Genomic DNA, 22,688 nt, shown 5'->3' on the forward strand with positions numbered 1-22,688 from the left:
ATAATGTATTGAAGATGAAAGGTATTCCTTAAGACATAGGTTTTGTTACACAAACAACGCATTCACAACATTGTGGATAGGCCATACATGATCACACGTGTAAGTTTATAAGTATATTTAAGTCAAATATTTCCAGCTGATGCTTGAAGGAATTGAGAGTATTGACGGAGTATCTTAGGCTAAATAGATGATGGTACCTAATTTTTTGGACAAATGTAGAGCTATGAGTAGGTAATTCTGGGATCTGGACTTGTAAAGTATGTTTACCAAAATGTCATTTTCAGCACACGACTTGGGTTTCTGGAGTTTTTACTCCTACTGCGAGTGTGCCATTTTTGTCACTTTAAAGACTTGGGAGTAACAACATCCATTTGGGGGTACAAAGGACACCCCTGGGGCAGCAGTATTCAGTACCTATGTTTGAAACAGACGTGTTTTCAATACAACATAATAGTTAACTTCAGGAACACAATCCCATTCATCATTTTTCCACGAATTTATATTCACTTAAGACTAAAAACTCTTTCTGAGCCAAGAAGTAACCACCCGTCTGAACATGCACCCCTATTCGTCTTCTTACCTCTACCAAGATGGCCGCCTAATTTACTACGTCAAGGTCGCTCTAGTCTAAATATTCCTCTCGATGTTCCTTTCCGAAAATCCTGAACAAACAAGACCTAATCACGTGAGTCCCCTCCCCTCGCCACAGTAGACCGGAAGTGCGGGGGGGAAGCTGCGGCCAGTGTGTGGCGCGAGTTCCTGCCAGTCTCTTCTGTGTACATATGAATTTTGGAAGTCGCGGCGCGTTTTCCATTAATACCTGCAACATTTATCGACCTTGAGATTCACTGCTGCCCTCGCAAAATCAACGCCGCAGTACCGCCAAACGAAGTATGCCCCGCAGAAAGGTAAGAATTTATCTTTCTTTGAAGACGCCTGAATTGTTTTATTTTTAATGGTCATGGGCAAAAAGCCTTTTGCACAGCCCTCTGGACTGTCAGGGCTGTGTTAAAAATGGTTGCCTTGTTTTGGGGAATTTACGTGCAAATGGTATCCCGTTTCGTCTTCGCCGACGCTTACATTTAGGCATTTCCCCCAAAAAAACAACTTGGGGATTCAAAATATTTTGTAGAAAATCGTTAAACACGCCTCCCGTCGGCTTCCATCTTGGCTTGCTCGGCTGGTCGCAGTTGGCGCCCCCGCGGCTGAGGAAACTACTAGAAGCCGAGGCTGCAGTCGGGGCCTGAGGATAAGAACGGAACCTCCGCCAGCTGTGTTTGGATTGGTGGATCTGCGGGCTGGGGGGCTTGTTCATTGGTGCTGGAGGCTGCCGGTCAAGGATTACTCCCGCCTTCGGTCTCTCTTGATTGGTCGGTGTGTTTTGGAGCGCTGTAACTGGCTCCTTTTGCTAGGAAGAGCCTTTGTTATGGAGTAAGCGGGGTTCCGTTATTGCAGTAGGTGGTGGTTTGTTTTTTGCGGAAAAGATGCACAAGTCATGGAATTCATGATTGGTGAGCACTAAACGTTTGCTTTTTCTGTCCTGAGCGTTTTCTACCTCGTCTGTCCCATCTATGCAAAAGGTGCACTGTGGGATCGGTGCGGGCGGAAGTGAGCAGTTCCCGGAGGCAGCGTGTTTCTTGTGCTCCCAGCAGCTGGTTGTTACAGTGGGAGTGGGGGGGGGGTTCTAGACGCCCACATCTATCCGGGTGGGGTTGTGTTGCTAAGGATACTGCTCTTGCGGCCAAACATTAGTTGAACAAGTTGTGCATTTGAGTAAGGAAAGGTAAAAACAGACTACAGTCGGTAAACATGACGTGAAGTCTCCCCTCTGTATTTGGGAGAATACTTCTTTTGTGAGTTGTGCGGACCTTTTGCGGCGTGAAATGATTCACTCTGAATTTGCGGACTCTGAACGCACTGGCACAACAAAGAAGGAATGCTTCCCTTTCTCCACCCGTTGGTAATTGCGGAAAGTTATAAGTGCTTTTCCGCTGGGGCTTTCTGGACTCGATCCTTGTTCTCGGGTTAGGGGAGTGTCTTTCTTGTGTACGCTATTGGCGAGTAAATCGCAGGCCATATTCGTTTACACGGTTACCGTGGTAACCGCTACCCACAATCCCATTGTGCCGAGTATTTCGGTTCACTCCATTAGTGACATTTTACTGTTGTTACTGTTGGAGACCAACCGGTCAGAAATTCCAGTTGCACCACACGTACTTGATACAGGGCGATGTGTTAGTTTATTCCTAGGCAAGGCGAGATGGAACCTGTTTTCAATGCGGATGTCGGAGTGGGCTTGGCCAAGAATGTGGGAATAAAAATAAAATGGTTAATGGTTTGAATTAAATTGTATAGAACATACAGTAGACTCGCCACGCATATCTCTAGATCTCTTGGTTTGGATGGGTATGATCAACTATTTTGTTATAATTATTTCATCAAGTCAGTAGTGCAGCACCGGATATATAAATCGTTGCATATTTTCATTCGCTCTGTTGCTCTGAATATAGATGTTCAGGAGCTACAACCGTAAAATTCAGGCTTCTATCTCTTGTTTCTGGTCACTTATTAAAATTAGTTCTGGGTTAACAGGGCAGCGGTAGTCCGACTATGACGAATGAATGTGTTTAAATTATAGCTGCTGGAAAGATTTAGGCAATCTTGCAGAGGCTGACGCCCAAAACATTGATCCGAATCGACCGAACCAAGAGAAATTCACCCTGTGCAAGCTGTTGTGCGCTCGGGTCTGAAGACACTGTGACATAAGGAGGCACTTCATGTTAAATGTTAAAGCAAAATTCTTTAAACGGGTTATTCTCTCACAATCGTGCATTAATTTTAAACAGCTGCTATGTTTTGTGCTACGGCAGTTGTACAGTAGGTAACACTCTAACCTCTGGACAAGAATTTCCAAACTAGTGCCCTAGTATGGTGACACTGAGGGACCGTGGTGTTGAAGGAGGTGACATGAGGATTTTGCTTTCCATTCTGATTAGAACACAAGAAATATAGCGAACAAGAGGTGGCCATTTGACCAAGCCAACCAGTGTAAGTCGAGGCATCGAGGCACCAGTCAAGGCAGCAGGTAGCCTGGCCCTGTCCATTACCCGAGAGAACTATTACCTCAGAGATGTGTGGAGAGAAGGGAGGGAGGAAGCAGAAAACCTGTGGGAAATAGAGGGCATAGGACAGTATCTCAAGAAGCTGTGAAAAACGATGTCATGTTAAAGTAAAGAGTGGGATTTGCATCGGAACAAGATAAATTGTTGCTATGTAACTGTTACTGTGTTGAAACTTAATGAGATGTGATCATGTATACTGTTTTAAGTATGTATGTTAATGTAAAGCTCTCTATTTTGTGATTCCCTGTATTTGTGAAAAGAAAATAAAGTTCTTAAAAACCAAAAAGATGGAATGTGGTGGATATACCTGTATAGCTAACCGTGCTTTTTTTTTTTGGGTGTAGAGGAACGCAGGGAGCAGCTCTGATGGGACGGAGGACTCGGATTTCTCTGCCGACCTGGAGCACACGGACAGCTCGGAGAGCGACGTGAACTCGCGCAGGAACACCCGCCTGACCCGCGCCTCCGTGCGCCTCAGCCAGAGCTCACAAGGTACCGCCGGGCCCGGCGACTCTCAAGCTGCCTTTGAGGGGGAACCAATCGACCTGGCAGAGCTCGCTCCAGGAAGGCGCGGCGCGAATTGGGCTGTGCGCCAAACTGAAGGCACCCAAATTGCTAGGCAGGGTCCGATGGCTAGAGAAATGCCATTGGAGTTTCTGTAAGGGGATGTGAATTGTGCTTCTGAAACGCATCTGAAAAGTGAATGTTCTCTTCTTGAAAATCCGTTTATGAGTTGTACCTTGGAGTACAGTGGCATTCCTTACCTGACTTTCGGGGTTAATGATTGAATGTGCTTTGGAAACTAGTTAGTCACAGTACGTGTTTTGTGGGGAGCAAAAGAGTCATCTGGAGTTTTCTGCTCAAAGGTGGGAAACAAAGCTGTGGTTTGTATTTCAGGCACCTAATCCCTCACTTGTAAAGTACATGTAGTTCCACATCAACACCCAAACACCCCAACCAGTATTATAAAAGAAACAATAGGAGCTCTGCAGTTGCACTGCATTGTGTTTAATAGATTGAAAAGCAAGTTATTTGAGATGCCTTGCCTTTTCATGTATAGTCCTTGGATAGGACTAACTGCTCAGCGGTTTTGCTTTGTCAACATTGTTCTTAATTCTGTCTTTGCAGCAGAGTTAGGAAGATCTTTCCCATAAAGAGAGTCATTTGTCATGCGATGTTTGTGGCACAGCCTTGCAGAGCTTTGTGAGGTGCATAGGCTGGGGTTCCAAGTCCTACTCTTTTAGGGTACATCTATTCTGCTTCATTGGTGGTCAGTGAAAATAAGAGGCTTTTTTTTGGCCTCAGTTTTCTTGGCCCAGATCAAATGAACTTAGGTAACTCATTGCGTTTGAGACGCCTGGTCGATATTATGCTGTTAAAGATCCTTTTCATGCATAAATGTCCTCCAGATCTGTGGGTTTTTGTAACTTGGGGAAAAATATCTAAAAAGCGTGGCACTTAAATAATACACCTGACAATAAGATCTGGTATTCTTCCTGTGCTCCAAACTGAAGTGAAATGTCCTATTTGTCTTGCTTTTTAACAGCCATTTATCATGTGATGCTAGAGAGCATTTCTAATATACATCTGTAATCATTTCAGTTATTGTCTGAAACCTTTTCATGTGGTATTGATTATGAAGATTTATAATACAGTTGCAAATCCCTCAGAATATGCAGCATAGACTCGGTGCAAAAGCCTGCCATTTCTAGATTGGGTTTCGGCTGACTAAAGAGGCTTCTTTCTTTGCTGCAGCTGTTGTGACAGTTAATTGTAGCCGATAGACCAGAAAATGGGCAGCAGACAGGAACTATCGGGGTGACTAGTTTTTTCAAGGTCCCACCCTACAGTTGAATCCGTTTTTATGTGTTTGGGCTCCTACCAGAATGTAGTGTTCTGTGAAAGACAAAGGCATGTTTAATCTTCATTAGATCTTCCATTTTAGCACTACTTGGAAATTTTGTTGAATGTCTAGTTTAGTGCTGAGTTGATGTCTACAAGTTATAAAGAAGCTTTCTGGAGTTACTCTCTCGGTGCAGCAGCGTGTGTTTTTTTTAACCTTTGAATTGTTTTTGGATCTCTGGCTCCCTAACTTCCTGGGGACTGGAATAGTTCCCTTAAAAACAATGAGCTATTTAGAGGATTTTTTTCGTCTTTGACTTTTTTCCCCAGCTGTCGCTGACTTTTGTCCCTCTTTAATCCCTAAGGTTGGAAGCAGAAGACTGTGGCTCTCTGTAAAATGTAAAGGCTTTTGTTTTTAGATTCCAGTCCAGTTCGGAACCTGCCAGCCCTGGGTTCGGATGATGCCGCCTATTCCACGAGGCGTGTGACCCGTAGCCAGCAGCAGGGGGCGCCAGTCACCCCAAAGAAATACCCCTTGCGTCAGAGCCGTTCCTCCGGATCGGAAACGGAGCAAGCCATGGACTTCTCCGACAGGGGTAGGAGACGGGGCTTCAGTGTGCGCCTCACTGTCACCCCAGTCCAGTCCGCTCCATACTCCAGTCTCTCAGCTCTACCGTTCCAGAACTCAGTTCTTGATCCCCCAAATTGTCCCGTTCACTTTATTTTTTCTTGTTTTGTTTTTGTAACCAAAATAAGTTTTTTTTTTTTAAAGTGAGACAAAAAGAAACTAGTTCAGTTCTAAAATGCCAGTGTCGGCACACCCCTTGCTAAACCTATAAATTTATTGAACTTTAAAATCCGTCTTGATTTATCAGTGCATTGTGATGCTGTAATCAAGTGAAGAGTAAGTTTCTCAGCTTTGTTACTTTATTAGAGCTGTTGCTATCGTGTTAAAGAGCATAGAATCTCTGAAATTCCTAATTTATCTTGGGAGTGTCCTGACCACAGTGTCCTTCATTCTAGCATGTTTTGAAGCAGATTTCCCCTGGGATTCTCTTTAAATGCATTCATAGTTGGAGCAGATTATTGTCATCCAATTAACAGCTCGTCCCTGTTGTACAATAAAGCAAATGTTGTGGACATGGCAAAGTGCATTTTCATTTGCATCCAAAATTAAATTGACAAAACAGTAGAAGCAGTAGAAGTAACCTTTACAGCAGGGATCAGGGATCTCTTGAAGAAACCAAGTGGAACCATGTGGAAATTTGAATGAGCTCTTTATTAAAGGCCATCTTTATTTTGATAACTGCAGTTGACAGTCAGGATCAGTGTCCGCAGGGCAGTGTTTCTTATTGTTGAAAAAAGGAAAGAACTGTTAACCTGTTGGAGGTTCTTATTATTTCCTGAACTGAACTAGTTTCACTTTTTTTTTGTTTTACTCCCTATTAAATGCTCTATAAGAAATCCGCTGGCTTAACTAAGATCTCAGAACATGTTCTGCGTAAAAGGTCCAAAGTGGGTATGGGCTTGGGCTTGGGCTTGGCACTCAGGCCATTGTCTGCAGCAGAGTTCTTGGAAAATGGGACCTGTTTTTTTTTTTTACCAAAATCTGAAAAATTCTGCAACCGATCCCAGAAAAAAGGCAGCTCAAATATCTAGCTGTAAAGCCCTTCAAAAGTAGAAGAAGCTCAGTCTCATCTTTTTTTTTGTGGAAGTCTTTCAATTAAATATTTCTTGGAGTTAAAAAAGGTGGCCTTTCCTTCTGGTCCTGTTGTTATTGCTTGTTTCTTTCCTCCCGGTACCTTCCATCAGTGCTCGAACCCCAGTCTATGTGATTGTAGTTTCTGACGGTTTTCGAGCGGCATGGTTTTCCAACACGAGTCAGGGCTTTGTTAAAAGACAACTCCTAATGTTTTTGCTGTGAATTCGCCCTTTCTTTCAGTGAAAGGCCAAAAGCTTTCCAGACTCCTGGCTTGTGTGATCATTTTATTTTCAAATGATTATAAAAGCTTTTTAGGTAGGGTTTGTTCTTGCAAATATGCACATGTCTAAAACTGATTGTACTTGGCGGCAAAGTTAATGTGTCCAGTGAGGGTTCACAGAGCTGTATGTGAGGAAGGAGAAGAAGTTTTGATGTGTCAATCATTCTGAACGAGAAAGAATAACGTCATTTGTGCTTGAGGTTTTCACACGTTGATGGTGTGATGATAGGATTGAGAGTATGTGTAATCTTAACCCAGCACGCGTGTCTGATTCTTTTTCTTGATTCCGTTTTCATTGTATTGCCCCCCTTGTGCTTTTACTTCAGCTGATGTGTAGGAATGACTGATTTTGATGTGGTTTTGGGAATTACAGTGGATACATTTAGGTAGGAATTGGATTCTTTTGAACGTTTCATATTTGGATCATAGTTAAGGACTGAGAAGGCATGGTTGATACAGCAGAACCCAGAGTCTGCTGGTTTTTTAATTGTCTGATTGAAAGCATTTGTTTAATAGGACTCTTTTAATTCTTCTCCTCTACCAAAATGGTGTTTTTTTTCTTGTAGGTCAGGTAAAGTCTCTTGACCGTTTCAGAACAGAATTACTGAATACAGTAATTGTTTCAGGTTTGATTATTTGATCAGGAGATCAGCTGGCATTCTTAGCTGACTGAGTTGCTTTATGAGAGAGAAAGTTGTAATGTCGTCTGCTGTGTTGTCCTTGTCATGGAGATATCCACGTAATGTGATGGTTTTTTTCCAGATGAATGATGTCTTAGGTGTTTGTTGTTTGCTGTTTTTGAGAGCCCAAACGGGTCCACGTCAATCAAACTTGTGTATCGTTTTCCATCACATCAAACACTGAGTTGGCTTTTGGGTCGTTTCTTAATTTCACCTGCTTGCTTTTGTGAAGTGTGGAGGTTTTCAGATTCAGTACACTCTCCTCAGAAGTGCATTTCAGATTTGTCTTGTATTTGTTCTCATGCTTATGGTTTTCTGTGCTGCCCTTTAATACTGTTCTGAATGCCCAAACAAAGACTCTTAGAGTGTGCGATCCGGACTCTCCTTTTGTCCCTGGGTATTCTGTCTTTGAGATCCCCAGCGCTGATTTCTGACATCAGATGTCTTGGCTTCTAATTTCCCAGTCTGCGTTCTAATTTGGTAATGCATTAGCCTTGAGGTTTTTCTACTTAAAATTGGTCATTTGCATCCCCAGAACTGAGTTCTTGCTTTGCTTTTGCTGTCTCTGAATTTTTTTTTAGTTTGTAGTGCATCTGTGTTAAGTATGCTGCCTGTAAAATTAAAAATAATTCTCTTTTTTAAACTTTTTTCCTCATGATGCTATGTCTTGTCCATAATTTGGAGAGGGTGGGGCTGGGACCACTATTTCATGTTTTTGTTATTTTTTTTCCCAATAAAATAATTTCCTGTTTTTGTTTGATCCCATGTCACTTTTTCAATGTTGTTCAGAGGCCCTGCACTAACCTTCTGGGCAAAAAATGCATTGAAATATTGAAATAGCAACAAAAAGACTTTGAGGGAAAGATGTATAATGCTATGGAAACTTTTCCATTCTGCAATGTTATGGTTCCAATTGAAATCATGTTACTAACTCCTGTTGATGCCACTAGGAAATCTTTGAAGCACCCAGACCTGGTCAATTGTGCATTTGCAAATAGGCACGCACATCAGTGTGAGAAACATAATAGTTCAGACTGGTCTACTGTAATTTCTAAAGCACTGATTGCTGGAGTGTTTAATCTGATGGTACAAGTAATCTTAAAAGCACGAAGGAAGTTTTGTATCTATACAATCTCTACAAGTATCTTCAAAGTGGTGCTGCAATATGGTAAACTCTCGCAGATATGCATATAAAAGGGATTGAAGATGGTTTGATATGGAACGTTTAAAGTTACTGTTGTGATTGTCATGGTGTTGGAGTTTGAATCCTGATAATGGGAGCTCTGATGGTTGGTAAAAGCTTTTGTGGGCTGTTCCAAGATCCCGGGAGTTCTAAGCTCCTCCTTGATCACAGCAAATTGAGGACTGTCAATAACCTGTTCCTTTTCATCAAAAAACACTTAGGCTAAAGACGTCTTTTTAATTTAAAAACTATTACAGTTGGTTTTCTGGAACCTTGGAAAAAGTAACCTTAACATGGTTCACTCAGTTTACTCTCATAAATGGCATGATGCATTTTTACATTTTTGGAGCTGTTTGCAAAAAAGGTTAAGTGCACAAACTCAACAATAAATTGCTTTTCCTCCTGGTATCATTGGAATCACTTTGGCATGTGAAGCCATGATGCAGCTGTTGCCAGACTTTTTCTATAGCATCCCTCTTTCCTCATTTCTGTACTATCTGTGGTATACCCTCCATTAACAGAGAGAGCATAGTCTTGATAGCACAACATGCTCATGTGACAGGTGTTCGGAGAGGGCATGCATAGAGTAATAATTCTTGAAAGCAGAACATAGCTTATCGGTGGATAATTCAATGCTCTATTCAGAGCAAGCACAAGAATGTCAAATGGGTAATTTAACTTCTACATGTATTGTTTTAAAGATAAAAGATGCATGAAAACACCTTTAACTTAACACTGTTGTGTATATTTCTGAAGCTCATGGCTATTTTGCTTGGTTGAGTTTTTTTCCCTCATCTTTATTTACTGAGATTAATATTTCCCATAAGTGACTTTAATGTTGTACACTTTTGCCCTCTACCCTATAATGGTTTTCAGGCCATCCCCCTTAAAAAACCTGATTCTAATAAAACCTAATGTTGCCAATTCAAATAGGATTAAATAGTTGGAAATTTTACAGATGCCCCAGCAACTCCTATATAAACCTTAACAGAATAAATGGTTAAAGACTTGTAAGACCACAGGAGGTCTCCAGTAGCAAGCAAACTCAAGAAAAATCGTCCAAATGTACTTACTGTGCCATTTACAGACTATTGGTCTGTGGATCCGGCAGCAGTGGGATTTTTTGTAAAAACATTCCTTGCTGTTGAAGATATTCAATAGCAGTGGAACGCACTGCTCGAAACCTTCTTTCCTGTTCAACCAAACCCCCACCCCCCGGATTACATGCTCTGTGGTTTGACAGCCACTGCCATGTAACTATTCTAAATTGTTTCAGTTGCCAGCATATCTCTTGGCTACTTCTCCATTTGCCAGTACCGATAAATTAGAGAGGTGAAGCGAGCACACACCATGATGTCTTGTGTTTCTAATTGGAGAGGTAAGCACGACTTGAGGGATATTAGGTTGCCAGTGCCCGGGATGCCCGTTCTCTTGTGTTTGTGGTGATTTGTTAACGCGTTGCGTTCTCCTTTCTTCTGTAGACCTGAAGCACGCAGCTGACCACGACGAGTCCCCACCACGCACCCCCACCGGGAACGCGCCCTCCTCGGAGTCTGACATCGACATCTCCAGCCCGAGCGCTTCCCACGACGAGAGCCTGGCTAAGGACGTGTCGCTGAAGGACTCGGGCAGCGACCTTTCCCACCGGCCCAAGCGCCGCCGCTTCCACGAGAGCTACAACTTCAACATGAAGTGCCCCACGCCGGGCTGCAACTCCCTGGGTAACTGCCTCTCCTGGCCCCTTCCTCGGTGGGGCAGCTCTCGCGGCTGGCCTGTTCCGTGCGGCCCCTGGGGTCTGAGCACACCCCGCGGGCGACTCCACCACGCCTCCAGAGCGGTCCTGTGCCTCGGCAGAATCTCACCCTGTCAAGGCGTGAGAGGGGGTGCAGCCGCCCCTTTTCAAATTTGCTCACCTCTCTGAGCACTGTTCCACACGAGCACGCCGCTCGCTCCGAAACGCTGCAGAAGACTTCTGCCCTTTTCTTCTCACATTGGGTTCATTCTCATCACTCCATTGGTCCTTTTTGGAAAAGAAAATAATATTTTGGACAGGTTTGTCACATGTCTTTTTCCTCCATGGATTATGCAATGCGACGTAAATACTGTGGCAGTGTCTGTAACTTCTTACTATTGTTAATATCCGCAAAGTTTCCTTTATTTTAGGGGCATTGTTTTCAAATTAAATCTCATTTGCTGTTGTTTCCCCTTCAATACAATGACCATATTTCCTTTTCAGGGCATCTGACGGGGAAGCACGAAAGACATTTCTCCATATCTGGGTGTCCGCTTTACCACAACTTGTCTGCAGATGAATGCAAGGTACCTGAAATACTTTTCTTTATGGAATTAGTGAGCACAGGCATTCTTGCACATGAACATAAAAAATAAAAATAACACCTTATCGAGTTATAGGGACTCCTCGCTTAGCTCTGCTTCTGTTAGACATGATTTGCCTTACGGGCTTTGTCCTGGCCATTATTTTAATCACACCTGTATAAAAGCACAAGCACACCTGGCAGAAGCAGCCAGAGCCCACTCAGCTCAGGCAGTAGTTTTGCGTCTTACTACTATTCATGCTAAAGGCTAAATGAAATGCAAAACTGCGTGCAAGCTCTCAACCAGTGAGTGTGGCATGACATGCGTGTTTACTGTATGCCCAGGCCCATTTGTAATTGCTCATCAAAAGCAAGTCTCAAGGATGTAGCTGCTGCTGCTTCCATCAGTCTTCCTGATGAGTTGGTTAATCTGCACAAGCCCCGATGACTTCTCTAACTGGTTAACTGCTTAAAAATGAACTGTGATGTGTAAAATGTTTTTTTGATTATGTTCAGTAGTTAAAGTATTAGTAATGCCATTACTGAGACCCCCATGAAGACCTCGTACATTGCTCATATGCAAGAAATAGTGCTCATGGGAACACACACCCATTACACCCAGGCTATAATTGCCACAAATAGCAACACACTAAGGTTTTCTCTAGTCCCCCCTTTTCAAAGAACTGGGAAGTAAGTTTTCATTATTAGGCCTTCTACGACGTGTGGAGTCAGAGGCTACCAGCTTATTTTGTTAAAGCGGTATCATTTCTGCACCCTTTTTTAGTGGCGCTGCTCGCATGGCAAAGCGACGCGTTGTTAACACTGTAACGCTGTGTAACGGGCGGGCCCGGGTTCGCAGCTTTAGACCACAGCGCTAACGTAGCAGCCGACTCTGTGTCTTCAGGTGAGAGCCACCAACCGGGACAAACAGGTGGAAGACCGGACTCTGTCACACCGCCAGGATGAGAACAACCGACACGCCACACGCCACCAGGTAGGAACTCGGACCACAGCATCATGGGGTCTTCACCAGGAAATGGAATTGAAAACTTGGCTCCTCCTTTTGCTCCCTGTAGTCGACTGCAGATTTAATTTATAACCTTCTGTGGTGCCCAGGCCCCAACAGAGAGGCAGATGAGGTACAAGGAGAAGGTGACAGAGATGAGGAAGAAGAGGAACTCTGGTCTCCTGAAGGAGCAGAAGGAGAAATATATGGTAAGAATACGTGGAAGGATCATGCTGCTCATAAGTACACGACCAGGGTTTCTATTGCTGTTAAGGTGCAGCAGAGCTTCCTAAATGGAAATCTGAAGGTTCTTTTCTAAAACCATAACCATAAATATTCTTGGTTATGCCAGCGCAGATGTTAGCGTGCGCTGAAACCTGTAGTTGGTTTCCATTTCATAATCTAAAATGAATTAATTGTGCTTCCCAAAAGAGAAGTTTATTGCACTTCAAAGCTTTGTACGTGCTCATTCAGATAAACGCAATCAGCACATTCTTGTTACCGTGCGGTTGCTGACCTGGCTGCCCTTTTGCCCTCTCTCCTCCCTCCCCAGGAACACCGGCAGACCCACGGCACCACCAGAGAGCCTCTCTTGGAAAACATCACAAGTGATTATGACCTGGAGCTCTTTAGAAAAGCCCAGGCACGTGCATCGGAGGATCTTGTAAGAGAGAAAATTCATTCCCTTTTTCGATTTCTTTCAGCCTTTCAGTGTGCAATTTCTGTTAGCAGCCTCTTTGGTTAAGCTGGCTGAGCTAAAGACTATCTTCCTGCTCTTGTTTCACTCCTTAATTACTGCTTCATGTAGGGCAAAGCCTCCAGACTTTTGAACCTGTGGGCAAAAAAAAGTGCCCGGTTTATTTTATTTGGGCAGTACAGCGATATTGAGTATGAATGTCGCTGTGGATTTCAAATAAAAATATGAAATTCTAGCTTATGTCTCTGACTGGAGCAAAATTAATGGTTTATTGGGCTAAAGGACACAGGGCGATTGATTTGCAGTTACAGGTTTGCATATTAAAACTATCTTTTGTCTCGTGCAGCTGTCACAAGGACTTGCGGCCAGTCGTACTAGCGTCCTGGACGGCTTTTACTGAGAGTTACTGTCAACGTGCAACGAGCATAGAGGCGTTGAAAAACAAAAAACTCTGCTCTCACACAAGGAGTTCAAAAAAAGCATCAGCACTTCTGTCTATAAACTGAGAGCATCTGAGTGTGATCACTGACATACATTTGTCTTAAAATCCATCTTTTTATAGCCTTGTTCTTGGTAATCTGTTACCCATACAGGAAGGAAGCTATTCTGTTTCTACCTTCATCAATGTGCATCTTAATTAAAAGTGCATTATTAATACAATTGTTAGACATGAATTAAATTAACATCAAACTGTTTTCTTTCTTTGCTTTGAAATCTAATTTGGTTTAAATTTCAGTGTTTTTACATTATTTTATGGAGCCAGAGGGAGTTTTTAGCAGCTAAGGGTAATTTCCTTTCTGAACATGGTGTGGTTTTCCCTTTTTTCTGAATGTTTAGAGCATATTTGAATGTTTCTTCTTCACATGGGAGAGCATTAAGACCTAAGTAATTAGTAAGAATCTGAATTTGAAAGGCAAAAACTTATTTTTTATGATTGCCTTATAGAGAAGCTTTAGTTCTTCCACATTCAGAACTAGAGTAGCAGAATAGTCAGCAAATCTTCAAGGGTGTTGTAAAGAGTATTTACTTCTTGAATTGTAATGTTGTACGGAAATTCTGTACATCATGGATTCGGTTGGCTTTGTTAGTGCAATTTTTCAGCTCCTTGCCAGTCTTGGAGAAAATATGGATGCAGTATAAGTTTGACATTTTCATCGAAGAATTATATCTTAGGGAACTTGCCCCTCCAGCAAAATAATTTCCGAATCTTACAGAGAAGTAGCGCTGGATCTAATTCCTGGTTCCGTTTGTTTGTTTTTTTTTGGCTTTTCCACGGCCCCCACCCACCTGACCCCCACGTGCGCAGGAGAAGCTGAGGCTCCAAGGCCAGATCACGGAAGGCAGCAACATGATCAAGACCATCCTGTTCGGCCGCTACGAGCTGGACACCTGGTACCACTCCCCCTACCCTGAGGAGTATGCCCGCCTGGGCCGGCTCTACATGTGCGAGTTCTGCCTCAAGTACATGAAGAGTCAGACCATCCTCCGCAGACACATGGTGAGGAGGGAGCCGGCTGCTCTTCATCCTGTGAATGATGTCGGGATCTCCGGGTCTCCAGGTTCTTTCACTCAGCTAGTCTGGAACAGCCAGTGTTTTGTTTTTTAGTCTCTCAGTTACAGTTCCTACTTTGAACTACCTCCTAACTGCAGAAAAAGACCTTATTAAGCTTACAAGACAGAGAGTCCAGAAAAGACACAAGATGGTCCTTTGTCTTTATTTGTGCCTCTTTATAGGAGGTTTTTGTTTCTGTTGAGAGCATTTATAGTCCCCCCCCTTAGTACAGCGCTGGTACTTTCAACCTTATTGTTTTACTGCCTGGTAGAGATTTTCACTTAGCACAGCTCTGCGAATGTGATGGGTGAAAAACCAATATAGTTTGCAGTGTAAGGAAACAAAGCCATGACCGTCTGTTACTTCATTTTCCTTTTGGAAAGGCTAAGTGCGTGTGGAAGCACCCTCCTGGAGACGAAATCTACAGAAAGGGAGCAATATCGGTGTTTGAGGTTGACGGGAAGAAAAACAAGGTACAGAGACCATCGGCAGTCTGCCTTCCGTACTGTGGGCAAGTGGGATGGCGGGTTCTTTAAGTTTGGGCAATCAAACTTGAACTTAAATAATTTGAGGTCATTAGGGGGGGGGAAACGCCCCTTTTTGCCAGAGACTGTAGTTTCCTCCTGCTTGCCGAAGGTGCTGTGGCTAGGTTTGATTGGCTGTTCCAAATGATCCTGTTCCCCTCGCAATCTGAAAGGGCCAGTCCAGGGTGAGGATCCTCTCGGTCCCACCTTGCCTTCTCTGCTTCTCTGGCTTTCCTCGGCCCTTGCCTGGGTAAGCAGACGAACTGGTACTGATTGAATGGAAACAGCATTCACCCTAAGCACTGGGGGGGCCTTAGCACATCCTATGGATCTTTTGAACAATGAAAGTCCTCAATCCACTGATGCAGACCGAGTGCTAACAGTTCAGGTTTACTTTTAATAGTAAAACCCAAAATGCACTGCTGCCGTGAGGCCAACAGGTGGCAGTAGAAGAGTGTTAAAGCTGGTAAAGTCTGTTTTATTTATTAAACAGTAACCCCGATTGTCACTATTTTGTCTTAAAAGATATACTGCCAGAACCTATGCTTGCTAGCAAAGCTGTTCCTGGACCATAAGACTCTGTATTACGATGTGGAGCCCTTCCTGTTTTATGTCATGACAGAAGCAGACAACACAGGATGTCATCTTGTTGGATACTTTTCCAAGGTAAAAACTCAACTTCCTCTTTACAGTAGCTTTGACAGTTTTTTTAGTATGCTCTGTTGCCTCTTTGTATGGCCTGTAGCACAAAGCTTTTTGTGATGTTGCCCCCACCTTGAACCCATTATTTGTTTTAAGCAGACGCTTGTTCAGTTTATTAGACTGTTGGGCAGGTGTGGTCCTAAAGAGCCCTGTGTCCAAGGTTTTCAATTGTCTTCCTTCAGTGGTTAAAGATCACATTAATTCTGTGCCCATCGGTGGTTCACTTAAAACCTTGGCTCTGTTTTCTGTGACAACCCTCTATGAGACCACAGCTGGATACACCTTCCGAAGAAGGTTCTCTAAGCATGATCATATAAAAGACCAGATTATGACAATAAAGCATCTATTGTTGCTGTAATAACATGACTGCAGTTAAGGACCTTCACAGGTCGATGTTGATTAAGAACTCCGCTGACATTTTAGGTTTACTAAACGTTCTTTCCCACTATGCTGCAGGAGAAGAATTCCTTCCTCAACTACAATGTCTCCTGCATTCTCACAATGCCACAGTACATGCGGCAGGGGTATGGCAAGATGCTGATCGACTTCAGTGAGTATTCTCCAAGGCCTTGCTTTTCCTTTGGAGACTTTTTATTGTAGTATGCGGTAATGCTCAGATTGCATGTACTTTTAATTCTTTTTAGGTTACCTGCTATCGAAAGTCGAGGAGAAGGTTGGCTCCCCAGAGCGTCCACTCTCAGATCTGGGTCTCATCAGCTACCGGAGCTACTGGAAGGAGGTGCTGCTACGCTACCTGCACAACTTCCAGGGGAAGGAGATCTCCATTAAAGGTGAGGGGGCGGAATGATATTCTGTAAAATAGTCCACTCGGTCAAAGGCTCGTCAGTAAAACCCCTCTTCATTTGTTCAGTCACATGCAACGGTTGTGTGAACGAAACCTGGCCTCGCTGCTCCCATTGGCACGGGGGTCCCTCCTTGGACTCACTGTAGAGAGTTCCGGCCAGAAAGCTAGCCTGAGCCAAATAAGAAAAAAACACAAATGACTTGATTGCTTGCAGACTCTTTCTAAAAACAAATATCGCAAGTTCTGAATCGTTTTTCTATTAAGCTACTGGATGATGTGACGGCAGCCAAAGCACGATGGTACGCTCACCACACATCAGTTCTCAGTGGGGAAGAGGACAGAGTGATGAAGCCAGTTCATTAGTGTTTAGGCCATGATTGGTAAAGGCCAGGGGGGGAATTTGTGAGGGTGAGCTCCCCCTACTGGTCCCACTAACACTTCTTCCTGCAGCAACTTTATTTTTCTCAGGAGGTCTCCCATCCAGGTATTGGCCAGGCTCACAGCTCCTGAGCTTCATTGGGCTGCCAGTTGTGAGTTGCAGGACAATATAGCTGCTGGCTAAAGTCCTTGATAATTGCTTGATTATTTATCCAAACCAGTAGGTGTGAACATGTAAACATGTGTGCTATTTTTCTGATCTGGATTTGTACAGAAGTATTAGCTTTCCTTATTGCACATTTTCCATCTCTGGTATTCTGTTAATTCTCTGCATGTTTGTCACTTTATCTGTGTTCCTCTAAGTATTTTAAACTGTGCTACAGAATTGTGAACAACCAGACTTTTTTTCCCCATTTGTTTTAAATTCTTCCACAAGTCCTTGGTCACTGATGCCTCTCAGCACTGTTTATTTCTCTATGGTTAGTAATGTTCATAGGAAACTTTGTTTCTGGATTTATCCTGCAGATTTGAAACTGTGTATATATATATATTTAGAGATTACAAATGACCTTGAGCTTTGAATAAGAAGCAGTATCCTTGTAGTATATGTTTCTGATTTTAGATTTTTCATCTGTTGAGCCTCATCTTTTCAAATGCAAAGGGTTTTACTACTGTCCAGGTGGGTTCGGATAACTTTGTGTTACCCATGTGGTCCCATCCCTGTGTTTTAATGTAAAGAATTCTGCCATATTAAAATGAGCAGCCCCGCTAGCACTATGAATGTCCGCATGCCATTTGTGTCAGGCCCTGCATGACGCAAAAAGCCAGGGTAACACTCTCTGCAGGGTTTGAGTCTGCTTAGTCCTGTGTTTGTTGTTGTATGGTGGTGGTGTTGACTTGCTTGTTCGGGCTGAGCATATTAAAGTTGTATCTTTGTGTTAATGCCTCATCTGCCTGTCCTTCTGAGTGCAGAAATCAGCCAGGAGACAGCAGTGAACCCGGTGGACATTGTCAGCACATTGCAGTCTCTCCAGATGCTGAAGTATTGGAAGGGAAAACATCTTGTCTTAAAGAGACAGGTGAGACCGAGAGAGCACATTGAGATGCTGTATGTTGCAGTGTGCATGTATTATTCCAACAAGCGCTTAAGGATAGAACGCCGTGGGAAATGAAATCTAGTGGTGTGTGTCATTTGAAAATCGAATTGTATGAAGTCAAATGTGTATTGTAAAGTCAACAATGTTTCATTGTATTAAAAATTGTGTGATCAGTCTTTTTAGACTTGGTAAGTAATTTTCCCTTTTGTGCACCGTGAACTGGAACATTCAACTGTTATTAAAGAAAACTATCTGACTGCAGAGTTTTGACGAAAGATGCAGACAGTCATTTCATGTAATTTCATTTTCTCCTTGTGATGAATCAATAGAAGACCACAGGTAATGTTCTTAACAACACAAGATTTGTCACGCCTTCACCATGCAGAAACAGCTAAATAGCTCTATTAATAATGCTGCTCTTTTATCAATACATTATCTGTTGCTCTTGAGTGTTTATTCTGAAGAGGGGCACTAGACTGACTCCATCAGTCCCTTTAAAGAGTATTTAGATTACCTGGAGTACTGGGATTAGATCCTTCTCTTAGTCCTCTCTATTCAGGCCTTAAATATTTTAGTTCCTTCAGTCTGTAAGTGTAGGACATTCCCTTGACCCCAAGAATGTATCTGGTTGCTGTTCTCTGAAGTGATTCAAGAACAGACCTATCATTTTGCATCACATGGCGACCAGAATTGTGCACTGTAGTCTAAATTAGGGCCTTACTAGGGAATTCTACAATTATAGCATTACTTCTCTTGATGTCACTCTGTGATGTAAATTCTATTATTTTTGCTATAAATGGCTGACCCTTCGCTCTGACCCCAAGCTGGGGTCTGGGAAAAGACAAATTCCTAATACAAGAAATTGTGTATGGCCAATAAACTGATCTTATATAACTTATCTTATATAACTTTATTTGTTAGCGTCAAAGATCATTGTCGTTTCTGTCTGAACAGGGGGATTAATATATTGTGTCATTTCAGGACCTGATAGACGAGTGGAAAGCCAAGGAGGCCAAAAGAGGCAGCAGCAACAAAATCATCGACCCCAGCTCCTTGAAGTGGACGCCTCCCAAAGGAACATAGAGCGCTCACAGTAGAACTTCTCAATAAAAACACTGTATTAATCAGCTAGCAAACCTGTCAGTACTAGATGTAGAGCTATTGCTGCTGTTGGGAGTAGGACCAAGGTACTGGTGGCAGTGGAATAGTATTTCTATTTTTCATCCTTCTTATTCCGTTTTATATTGACCATCACTGCCTGTAGCACCCCACCAACGCCAATCTCTTGCCTTTACGAAATGCTCATCATTTAAGACACAAAGCGTGATCAGGTCAAAACACGGCTGTAGGCTTCAGAAACACTGTCCTTGTCTTGCTCTGCATAGCCAAAGGCTGGCTGTCTGTGTTGAGAGACTGGTGCCATTCTCTCCGTTGGGCTCGCCACTTCACGCAGACGTGTTGTTTTCAGCAGTCAGCACGCCTTTCAAGAAAGCTTTTATGCCTGCTTCTTCTGTGTCGGGTTTCAGACATGCCAGCATCTTGTTTTTAATGTTTGCATTCATCTGTGTGAAGGTCTGTTCCCACAAAAAGTGCTTTGAAAGATTCAATACATTTCTGGCTTGTGAGAGGCTGCCTACCTTACCTAGTCTGCCCATGCTTGTGACTATGCATCTGAGTGGGCTAGTCTGAGTCTGTCTGCTTGCCAGTAGTTATGTTGGTCAGTGCCATCTGGAAGGCAGTGAAGCTTCTTAATGACTACCAAGGAGCTGTAATTGCAGTTGATTATGCCCTTGTGATGTTATACAGCACATTGTGCCCTTAAGCAGAGTAGCAAAGTTTAGCTGTGCTATAGGAGCACTGCACAAGATTGTGTGAGATTTTGTTGCACGTAAGGTCACAACACTTTGTAACTTTTCTGGAGTCAAGACAAACATGCAAGAAACTTTCCAAGAAGAAAGGTCTGTGTGCGCGCGCGTGTGTGTGTGTGTATTAATGCTCAGTTATTTGCTGGCAATAAAACTGGCAATTAAATAAAGGTTTTCTAAAAAAGCTATTTTAAATTTATATGTTTGAACACGTCCTTTTTGAAAATCTGTAATTTAAAACATGGCTAAAACTTTGGTTATCATGCTTGAAAGAGAAACTTGCTTAACAAAAGTAAAGATTAGGTTTTGTACTGGAATCAGCTGAATGTTTCGCATTGCAGTACATTAACCTTGAAACTGATTCTTTGCCATTTTAAAATCAAGAAAAAAGTACACAGTGATCTAGAATCATTTGTTAGTTTTCCTATACTCCTATTAATGTCCACAGTTTAGTACTTTTTTATGCTATGGTTCACCTGCTAATCTAAAGGGGAAAAAAGTTAAGTTCTTCCATTTCCTTGACAGTCCAGAGTGGTGTCTTCTGAAAACTGTAAAATACAGGCTGCTCGTCCAGATATTTACTAAAAGAGTGAATTGATGCTCTTCTTGCAGATTTAAGTTTTACTCAGTTAATCTACTCTGGAATGTTGCTTGTGCTCCCCTTAATAACTGAACATAAACCTTTTTTCTTATTGAAAAAACATATACATTACCCAGTGCAAAGACTTTGAGTTAATTTGAAGAGCAGGAATTCTCAGAACCACTGTTAATTGCTTGTACATTCACATTGCTGATACAGAATTGCCCCTTTTTGGTCTCCTGGAGACAAAAGGATTTCAAGACTCTGGAATGGCAGCATTAAAGATTAAAGACTGTTGATGCCAAGCAACTGAAGATTACTCCTTCAGTCTTTCCCTATCAGTAAGGGACATTTTGCATGAGGAGGTCAGGAACAGACAAACCAGAGAAGATGTACTTAGAGGAAACTTGTATTACTGTTGTCTGTCACACCCTATAATACCATGGTGAGGGTGGACCAGTTATAATTTGGAAGTTTACCTCCCTAATCCAGGGAGAGTGGTGCATCTGCATGTTTTCATTCTAACTTGACTCTTAATGACCTACATCAGTCAGTTCAGTACTGGCTTAATTGGACTACTTAAATTGTTGCAGGTGCCTTGTGTTTTAAAGAGAACTAGAATACCAGCAAAGAGTTTGGACTTTCACGTTCAGGACTGAACATCCCAGTTGTAATTCATCAGTGTTGTGTATATGTCTATCTAAATATGAGCATACCATTATCTGAAAAGTTTTAATTGAACTTACTATAGTACATAACTACTTAAATACTACTGTACTACAGTGCATGCATTCAGCTTTGTATGTTGAATAATTAGCTAGATAATTTCAAAGTAACTTGAAATCTAAAATAAATTCCTAGAATTAAATGGTAGTAAATGAAAGCTTTGCACTGTCAAAATGAAATGCTCTAAATATACCTTCATGAACATACTGGTGAAAAAGCTATCTTCAGTTTGTGTTTATTTAAAGATTATTTTTTTTTGTCTCTGTTACCAAAGTCTTTTTCCATTAGCTCCGCACCATTATTCCTCTTGCCCAGATTAAGTGCATCTAAAGTGAGGTTTGGATAAGCAGAAGACTTTATTGTGACAACACATGCTTAATCCAGTGCAAAGACTTTGAACTAATTTGAAAAGTGCACTATGTCTTTTGTGGTTCCCTTTTAAATTATTTTAATACAAAACTATTTTTGTAGTTTAATACATTGATAATTGCCTTCTCATTCAAGGTGAACAAGTGAATGAAGATTCCTTCACTACTAAAAGAAATCGAGAGAACGTTTTAGAAAATGTCTGCTTTAAAATTTTTAACGTGAGAACAGAATGGTTTAATCAAAAAAATTGCTAGTTTACCTGCCTTTGAAATGGTTGTAATTCATGAGGTGGGCTCTGGCTTCTAGTTCACTATCAAATGGATAGCAACGTGTTATCAGAGTTTTAAGTATGGATATCTTGCCTTGAGAAAGCCATCAAATTCTATCATGACTCTGTTTAGTGTGTTTTAATTTTTCACTCTCATAATGAGTACATTTCAGCACATCAACTTGCATAACTTCATGTTTAATTAAATTAATTTTTTGTGAATTGTGCTCGTTTTCTAGACAATGTAATGCTTTTTCTCCCCTGCTCCAATCTTCTAGTCTGTCAGTGTTATTTATAATACACTTTGGGTAGTCCTGTGTTTGTTTCTTACAGTATGAATACAATGGGAAGATAAATGTCTGCATTTGAACAAACGTAAATGTAAATAAAGTTAAAAAAAAACATTTTCTAACAAGTATTTCTAAAAATTGACTGGTTTTAGAAGCCATTTGAATTTCAAGCAAAGCTTCCCATTGGTATGTGTCACCAAGTCTGTCACATGGTATCTTACCACAGGCAATGATTGGATTGTGTCAATGACAGTTAAGGTTAACTACATATTACGGCTTGGCTTGGCTTCTCTGGAAATTCTTGAAGCTGGAACTAGGCTAAAATTAATGCCTAGATTATATGGGGGCTGGGGTTAAAGGTTTGTAATGGGCCTGTTGAATTTACATTTTTAGCCGAAAGATTGAGATACTGTTCTATGCCACCAGTGAGCAGGTGATATATCTTCTTCTGTACCTGCTGTCTCGTCAATAAAATAAGACCAAACTTGAATGTGCAAGCCGTTTGTTTCTTTTAAGCAATAAGCACTGAAACCTTTTCCATTCAGATGAAAAGGTACAGATTTGCGTCAGTACAGCACTGTTGCTCTTAGATGTAATAGATGTAACAGCTTGATCCTACAGTACAAGTGTGTCATTGCTTCTTTCTGAACTGCAGATGTGAGGGGCTTTTTTTCCACAAAAAATGTGAAGTAGAAAAAGGCTCTC

At 42.0% G+C, this 22,688-nt stretch overlaps 1 protein-coding gene across 4 annotated transcripts; it reads left to right on the top strand.

Annotated features, from left to right (window-relative positions):
• The first annotated feature begins 698 nt into the window (after positions 1 to 698).
• kat7b (K(lysine) acetyltransferase 7b) lies at positions 699 to 22,473 on the top strand. 4 transcript variants are annotated; one of them, XM_088906344.1, is made up of 15 exons: positions 699 to 908; positions 3,467 to 3,614; positions 5,384 to 5,560; positions 10,291 to 10,530; positions 11,046 to 11,128; positions 12,029 to 12,118; positions 12,241 to 12,339; positions 12,684 to 12,794; positions 14,134 to 14,325; positions 14,763 to 14,852; positions 15,429 to 15,569; positions 16,062 to 16,155; positions 16,250 to 16,396; positions 17,761 to 17,867; positions 18,867 to 22,473. In XM_088906344.1, the coding sequence occupies exons 1-15, from the start codon at positions 894 to 896 to the stop codon at positions 18,966 to 18,968; spliced, it is 1,836 nt and encodes a 611-aa protein (XP_088762470.1). In that variant the 5' UTR covers positions 699 to 893; the 3' UTR covers positions 18,969 to 22,473. The 4 variants fall into 4 exon arrangements, with proteins under 4 accessions (XP_088762470.1, XP_088762471.1, XP_088762472.1 ...); XM_088906345.1 differs by having other exon boundaries at positions 12,684 to 12,773; XM_088906346.1 differs by lacking the exon at positions 5,384 to 5,560 and having other exon boundaries at positions 724 to 908.
• Positions 22,474 to 22,688: the final 215 nt, after the last annotated feature.

Source organism: Atractosteus spatula, chromosome 26 (assembly GCF_055471065.1).
Source record: "Atractosteus spatula isolate fAtrSpa1 chromosome 26, fAtrSpa1.hap1, whole genome shotgun sequence".
NCBI classification, from domain to species: Eukaryota; Metazoa; Chordata; class Actinopteri; order Semionotiformes; family Lepisosteidae; genus Atractosteus; species Atractosteus spatula.

Excerpts from the sequence above, each read along its gene's own strand:
- kat7b (XM_088906344.1), top strand. Across the intron at positions 5,561-10,290 it reads CATGGACTTCTCCGACAGGG|ACCTGAAGCACGCAGCTGAC; the intron begins GTAGGAGACGGG and ends TTTCTTCTGTAG. Across the intron at positions 16,397-17,760 it reads GAAGGAGATCTCCATTAAAG|AAATCAGCCAGGAGACAGCA; the intron begins GTGAGGGGGCGG and ends TTCTGAGTGCAG.